The 7,721-nt window shown below is 40.1% G+C and overlaps 1 protein-coding gene across 1 annotated transcript in view; it reads right to left on the bottom strand.

Moving 5' to 3' along the window:
- Positions 1 to 1,222: 1,222 nt before the first annotated feature.
- LOC307029701 (obg-like ATPase 1) overlaps positions 1,223 to 7,721 on the bottom strand; it is a 38,963-nt gene continuing 32,464 nt past the window's right edge. Inside the window, exons 9-11 of the mRNA XM_079665779.1 lie at positions 7,261 to 7,357; positions 3,691 to 3,813; positions 1,223 to 1,689 (exon numbers count right to left, since the gene is read on the bottom strand). Of these exons, the coding sequence (XP_079521905.1) occupies positions 1,594 to 1,689; positions 3,691 to 3,813; positions 7,261 to 7,357 (316 nt within the window). The 3' untranslated portion in view covers positions 1,223 to 1,593. The remainder of the gene's footprint in view (positions 1,690 to 3,690; positions 3,814 to 7,260; positions 7,358 to 7,721) is intronic.

The following is a 7,721-nucleotide window of genomic DNA, read 5'->3' as shown; positions in this document are numbered from 1 at the left end:
AAAACTGCAGCAGATGAATAATCTTCTGTGTGGGGTTTAGGTTGGCCAACACCACCACCACCACTCCAAGAAGAATGTAAAAACTGTTTTGTCTCAAGCTCTCATTGTGCTCTCCAGAGGATATGTATGGTTTCACTTAGAAAACAGTGAGCTGAAAACAGCCTGTTGTTGTGCAGAGGAGAGTATGAGAACTGTAAATGTTGGTCTGCATCATGAAATATCTTTGTTTGATTAAAATCAGTGGTTAATGCTAAATCTACCAAGCAAAGAAGACCTAATGTTATTTTATACACATGTTTTCATCTGCCTTTCATTCAATCTAACCACAATAAACACTATCCTATATTTTGCCACTGATCTCAGACCTTAAAGACTATAATCCACCTTATTTCCATGACAAACGCTTTGCTTTGTAGCACAGGCTTGTCTCCTTTCCAAAACTTGGATATGCAATACTATCTCTGTAAAATGACAATTTTTATTCAATCTTTTTGTTCCCATCAAAAGACCATTTTGTTCTCTGCAGTCTTAATGGTTACAAGATATTCACCAAAGCACTGCTGATCTAGAGCTCTTTGTTCGGACTCCCACGGAGAATACAATCTTACTTTGGAGCACTGCGGCTGCAGCCATACAATTCCATCAGCATAAACGCTCCACAAACACTTACACACAAAGTATAGGGGCGAGAAAAACACTACTTCAGACAACAGGAATCGTTTTCTGGTTGTGGATTGTGTCAACCTCTATTTTCATACTATACAGAATATTATAAAATGTAGAAGTTTTTGTGAAAATTCGGTTTGAATGAATATTTCTTTTATTTATTTGTTGGTGTGTATTTACCTTGATTGTTCAGGAAAGGAGAAAGAAACTATAAACATAACAAAGTAGCTCTTTTAAAGATTGTAACAGAGAACTGCAGGGACAGTGAATAGAGGACACATCTATTCATCAATGATAAATGAAATAAATGAAAGGTTAACTTAATCACTCTGCAAATAATCATTTATACTGACCGGTTCTTTTGGCCGAAACACCTGCATCCTGCATGTGCCCTTCTCAAATCAGCATCACTTAACAGATTTAATTATAATTGTACCCTCTCTGCTACAGTCAATGTCAGCTGTGTCTTTTAATTCTCTAATCAGTGGTCGGCAGGACCGCTATCACCATCCCCATGCAGCTTCCCACTCAATACAGACATCCCAAAACACACACAGACTGGTTTTGTCAAATGTTTTATTGAGTGTAGACATCTGGGCTACTGTAAAACATGCATTATCTGCAGCAGGGGGAGAAGAGCAGGTGGCATTGTCCCCGCTGTCAGCTGTGTCAGGGCTGGCACCCGTGATGGAGATTAATGAGGTATCTGGAGAGTAATATGCTCCTTCAAATTCTGCTACAATTTGGAGTGGGGGCCGATCCTGATCTTAAATAGCAAAGCTGTCAGAGTTTAGTGAACCTGTGCTTTGGATCAGAGGGGATTTGATCCTACAGAACGTGAGTGTGTGGCAGTGGGTATCAGGCCAAGAGAAGAAAAAAAGGAGTAACAAGCACTGTCATTATGTAAACAAATATATTATTTTTGTGTCACATTTTCTTTTGTGCATTCGGTGTGTTAAACTTGAAAAAGATGATGTCTCCATCTTCATAGTTTCTTCCCCGTTGTCTGTATTTCCCCGCCGCCTGTAAAATAACAAATAAAAAGAAAATTAACAATAAAGCGCATAATAACAGTGTACATTGTAATAGTTACGAATTAGTATCCAATCTAATGTATCACATTAAATGACTTTACTCCAATTAATTCGCAAATCTCATCCCCCCTTCTCTGTTAAAGACACACATATACACACACACACAAAACATACACACAACCATGTTTTGTTCAAGGGGGGCCTGAATTCCCACTGAGTGAATAATCGTCTCTTCTGCCCATTTCAGTTTCATGTGCACAAGCACAAAATGTTAATAAGTCTTTGATTACAGCACTATCAAACTTCTCAAGGAAACAGAATAAGTTCTAACATTTCTTTTTTATACAGTAAGTGTTTGTTCTCCTTCCCGGCAAACTCAAAAATAATTGACTTGAAGTGCTAATACAGACAGGTTTATGCATTCTGGTTCTGCACGGCGCACAATTAATTAGAAGAATCAATGTCCCTTTAAAGGCTCAGGAGACCATTTAATCCAAGCTCAATACCACCAGAAACACTGCATGCGAGGGAGACAGGGAAAAAAATCAATGGCTATTTGTGATTCCTGAGTATGTATTAAACCAGACACGTCTAACTGGTTCATTTGCACTTGAAAGCAGCCATCTGGAGCAGCAAGCTTGGCTTAAGCAGATATGATTACTAATAATGTGATATCCCCGTACACTGGCCCTATTCAGACAGCCTATTCCCACAACTGGCATTAAATAGCACAGACTTTAATGCCACAGTAAGAAACGCTCCATGTTCTTATGAGGCCCAGAAAGGGATTAGTAAGAGAGCATGCAGTAAGGGCCTGACACTCAGATCTGAACCTCGGATAACAATGGTGGAAGTCCCCAGAGACCCACTCGCTTCGCCCTCTGTTTGCGGCTTATGATGGGTGTGGACAATACACTGCCGCTGCATTAAATTCTAAATACTTATTAAAAAGGGCTTGAATAGCAAGGAGATTTAAATGTTTTCATAGTGCCCCGTTTCCACACTGGTCCGCGCCGCACTTCCCTGTGTGTCACTATAATTACATTAGTTGAGTCTGTAAGTGGGCACATGGAGTCGATGGTGGTGATAGTGGGATTTTAACAGCATGGCTCACTGCTGTCGCTCACAAATGTCACACATAGTAGGTTTAAGTCACTTCTGCTTTCAATGAATCAACTGAAAATTCATTTTCTTAATGTGTTTTTACAGAAATGAAACATAAAAAAGAGCATCTTTGATATGAAGGGCTTCCAACAGCGATGATTAACGGATTATTAACTCTGTACCTTCAATTACCAAATTACAGTTTTCCAAAATGAAACTAAATTAATGCCAAGCCTCAAAACAACACTTATTAAAGGAGGGAGATGCATTTTGAGACATTTTGCAAAGTACCTGCTGCCCAGTTATTGTCTTTACAAATTCACCATGAAATCCCTTATTACATTTGACAGGAGCGTGCACATGAACAACACACAGCCCAGTTAAAAGGTCAAAAACAAACACAGGCCATCATAACATAAGATATGCCAGGCACATTTATGCACCACCCACCCATGAAACAGTCCTTATTTGAGGAATTTCACACTTTATTTAACTTGCCGCTTTCTATCACTGTCACATGACGACTACAGTGGCTTGGGGATTTGGCAACAGAGAGCTCTAAGCTAACAGCGCACTCTATAGATCTGATAAATGCCTGGTGAGGTAACGAAGTGCCACCTCCAAGAGACGGTGCTGAGCCACGAGCAAGAGCTGCCATCAGCCAGTTAAGACACATTGTGATAAAGATATGCACAGCTGGAGCAGAATGGCAGTGTTTAGAGCCAGAATCAGTTGGCTTGTCAGGAGTGGTGCTGGAGTGTGTGCAGTAATTTCTTCCCCTGAGTAAAGGTGAAGAGCCGTTTGCAGTTGGAGCTGTGTGCTGACTGTCAGCTCCACTGATCACAGGAGACTTCCCCTCATCTCCTCTGGCACCCTGACTGCTCACCTTGACAGCGTTCTCACTGCCTTCCTCTTTAAAATCCTGGAATTTCATTACTTCCGCCATAATGAAGCCCTTCTCAAAGTCTGTGTGGATCTTCCCCGCAGCCTGTGGAGCCTTAGTTCCTTTCTGTCACGAGGAAGGAAAAGAGAGGACAAATGAATTGTTTTGGAGAAGATGGATTACAGCATGCGAGCGACATTGTGTTTGATAGGGTGATAGCGATGTGAGCATCACTCGAGGGTGTTTTCAGTCGGGGGTATTCTTGCCTCAGTCCTGATTTCTGGATAGCTTTCCACTCTGCTGTGCCTTGCTAGGGCAGCATGGACACTGATAAGGACCCAGCACTGCTATCAATGCCTTCTGATTCCCATTCCATGTTGGTATTGATTTCTGTCCAAGCAATCTCGCCTCATTGTGGGTCTCTGCTCGACTCTCCGGTCATGACAGCAAGAAGACCCAGTGTTGCAGTGAGAGGCCAGGGTGGTACAGGCCTCAATGCATTAGGCCTTACTATTTTGGATTGAGTTAGGTAATTCGGTACCACTTTACAATAAGACTACCCTTATAAAGGGTTTACGAATAGTTAGTAATTCATTTATTAATTAGGTTGTGAACCCTTTATAAGTCATTAATAAGCTTTTATAAGCCATGAGATAAACAGGGCAACTGTGACCGGTTGCTTGCCAAATAGTGAGCCCACATTTATCTGTACTGCTAAGCCTTATATTGGCTACCTAGCTTACTTCATCTTCTTCATCAGCCAGCATCCTTGGTATCTGTTGTTCACTGAGTTGATTCTCGCTAAGTAGTCAATATAAGGCTTAGTCATCTTGATAGTTCATAGTGAGCCTGTGTTGATGTATATAACTGGTTTATAAATGGTTCTTCTTAATGATTAATAAAGTGTTTACAACCTAATTCATGACCTAATTATAAACCCTTTATAGTCTTATTATAAAGTGGTACCGGTAACTCATTTCGTACATTCAATTAAATGTAAATACTGTAGATTCAGGGCTGCTGTTAAGCTGTTTTAAGTAATTTAAATTGTATTCTCAATACATACATTTGGAGCTGCCCTTAAAGTTATTTTAGATGCCAATTTACAAACACAATTAAACAGTTTTATAAATCGTTTGTACCTTAAATCCTCTTTTAAAGAATGTAAGACACAACTAGTGACTGATGAAATGTGCAATTTATATGCACTGGAATAATGCAGGGCAGAAATGACAAATGACCCGTATAAGTGACGTGGCTGCTGTGTATCATTATGACTCCTGCCTGTCGACCTGCTCGCTCCGCAGCTCCGTGCTCAGGAACTGTTGAGCAGTTTTAATTATGTATATAATCAGGTTGGGGTCAACATATTTCATGCCAAAAGAATGATGCGTATTTAATGACTCTAATACATTACCATCTCTTTGCAATCTCATTGACGGAGTGCTTGTGAGTTTAACTTCCATTAATCAGTATCAAGGTTTGTCTATCTGGAGAAAAATAGATTAAGGGAGGGATTTTTTTCATATGGAGCACTACAAGAGATCCACATTGTCCTAGTTAAGAGCTATGCAGAGCAGGCTGATAGATAATGGTCACCTCGAGGCTGCCTAATAAAGCATGGTAAAGGATTTAGGAACACGACATTACTAAGTGTAGTTTTTACAATGCAAGACGTATTGGCTTAATATAGTTACTCACTGATGCTTACCTGACTAAATGCCCCTCACACACAATCAAGGCTGGCTGTAATCATTTATGTCGACGAGGACAAGCGTGTTTTTGAGGATGCCTTTAAAGTGTTTCAAGATTTTTTTGTATATAGTGAGGACATCAGTCATGCTGAGACGAGTGTGCGTCTAAACCCAGTGATGTCATCGCACTAAAATGTAATGTGTCCTGTGTAAAAAAAAAAAGAAGGAAGTGAGCTCACCTTTCCCTCTGGCATGTACAGAGAGACTGTTTACAGACTTGTGTGGACATGTCTCATGATTAGCAACAACACATTTACTATCAAAATAAATAATGATTATATTTTCCTAGTTCAAGGTGTCATTTAGTTACATTGTTTGATTTAGTCAATAGCAAAACATATAGGTAATCATTGTGGTCGTTCATTTTCTGCAAAGTAATAACATTTGAATTTCCCGGATAAATGTAGTATCAGCATGTGGCATCCTGTTGGCAGGCGATCCAAAGCTTATATTTTACTACGATTTCCTGTGTTCCTTACTGACAGGGAGGGGCTTTTTGCATTTTATCCCCAGGTCACCTTTTCTCATTTTCTAATAAGAAAAATTAAATAATACACAGTATGCGTCACAGAGTCTGTATTTTTTTTTTGTAAGCATAACAATATGATAGCAAGATGTTAGGATGGATTTCTGTGTCATTAGTTCATATTGTGAACCTAAACCTGGACTTGGGGCACATTTGGCTTCTTTATTCATTTAAAATGACAACATAAGACTGGAAATGTCCTCCTATGAGATAACTGGTCGACCTGTACATCCCACATGGAAGAGGGATTTATAGGGAAAAAAATAAAATGTTTGCCTTGAGTTTTTTTTTTGAGACAAACAAAAATAATGTAGGTGTTCAGACTCACAGATCATTTTGCAGCTAGTCTTTAAAGTTCCTTTAAACACGATTGTTGACCACACACAAAATCAGTGCCTGGACACTATTTCAATCCTAATGTTATTTATTTCTTAGTTAACTACCATAGCTAAACTAAAAATGCCATGTTTAGAACATCATGACATCTTTTTAGAAGCGAGATAATTACATATTTCACTGATTTTGTTTTGATGAAATTGTGGATTTTCTTCTTTGAGCAAGATTTTTTCCGATGAATATAAACTGAAATATCCTGTTATCTGGTGTCATAAAAGATTTTTAGCAGCCTATTGAACAAAACTGAAAATCAAGGAGAATATTTAGATGATTTGCCGTGAACTTGGAACCACAGGCAAATACCTCTTTATATCTGCACTCAATGCTTATATTTACTCAAGATTCTCTCTTTTTTTTTACACAATAACAGAACGCAAAGCCAACATCTGTATTGATGTAAATCCTGCAATCCATTGCACAAAGCTCTTGGCGGGCCGGCCTCGGTAAACTGAGACACACAGGGAGGAGGAGCCCCCTGCAAGGCCCACAAACAGTCGGATGAAAAGCGACATCAATTTTGGCACAGACAACCTCCGTCACACAGATTAGGCAGGCACAATGCACAGGCTCCTTATCTCCAGCGGCAGGAGGAGGGCAGGCAGATCTGCACAGGATGGAAACATTCTCATGGACGTAATGGGCAAAATCAATTGTTGCCCTCCTCAATCAATGTAGCCCCCACTTTCACTGTTCAGCAGCTCACCAGTAATTGAAGTTATCCTTGGCCTGTAATGACTAGCTAAAGCACAACCATGACAAAGTTGAAAGTGTGTGATATCAGTGAGGGTGCCAGCAGGGTGGAACGTGGGACACAGTGTGTATTCGTTTGTGTGTATGTGCTCGTGTATCTGGTACACACACTCATATGTGTGTGCACAGCAGGCAGCCTGCTCTTACCCGAACGGTCCATGCACGGACCTCATTTGGTCCAGTGGTGAAGAAGTGCTCCAGTAGCAGGGCTGCGTAGCCTGCCTTGATGATCCTGCTCAGGGCACTGGTGGAGAGAAATGTCAGTTTAAATCGAGGGGTCTGAACTGTGTAAGTATTATTTATTGCCACTGATGCCTAGACAAAGTTCACTTCAGTGGCAAGGCCCCATTCATTCCAGTATAAACTCATTAAGTGAATAAGATGGGTCACTTCGTCTCTCATAAGACATTCAACTCTCCAATGGTTTCTTTGATTAATTAGAAAGCTTGTAGACTCATTTAGCATTTTTAAGAATTCAACCCGGCGCCTTGCTCTGCACCAAGAGAGAAAAAAACATCTGCTGTCACAATTTTTCTCTCCATAGAGGTTTTCACACGAGAACAATAAACCTAAAACGGCCAAGTTATAATTATACCTACAGATGACAG

Source organism: Notothenia rossii (genome assembly GCF_949606895.1).
Source record: "Notothenia rossii genome assembly, chromosome: 2".
Lineage (NCBI taxonomy): Eukaryota > Metazoa > Chordata > Actinopteri > Perciformes > Nototheniidae > Notothenia > Notothenia rossii.
Note: the sequence above shows the minus strand (reverse complement) of the source record. Positions and strands in the feature narration are given on the sequence as shown.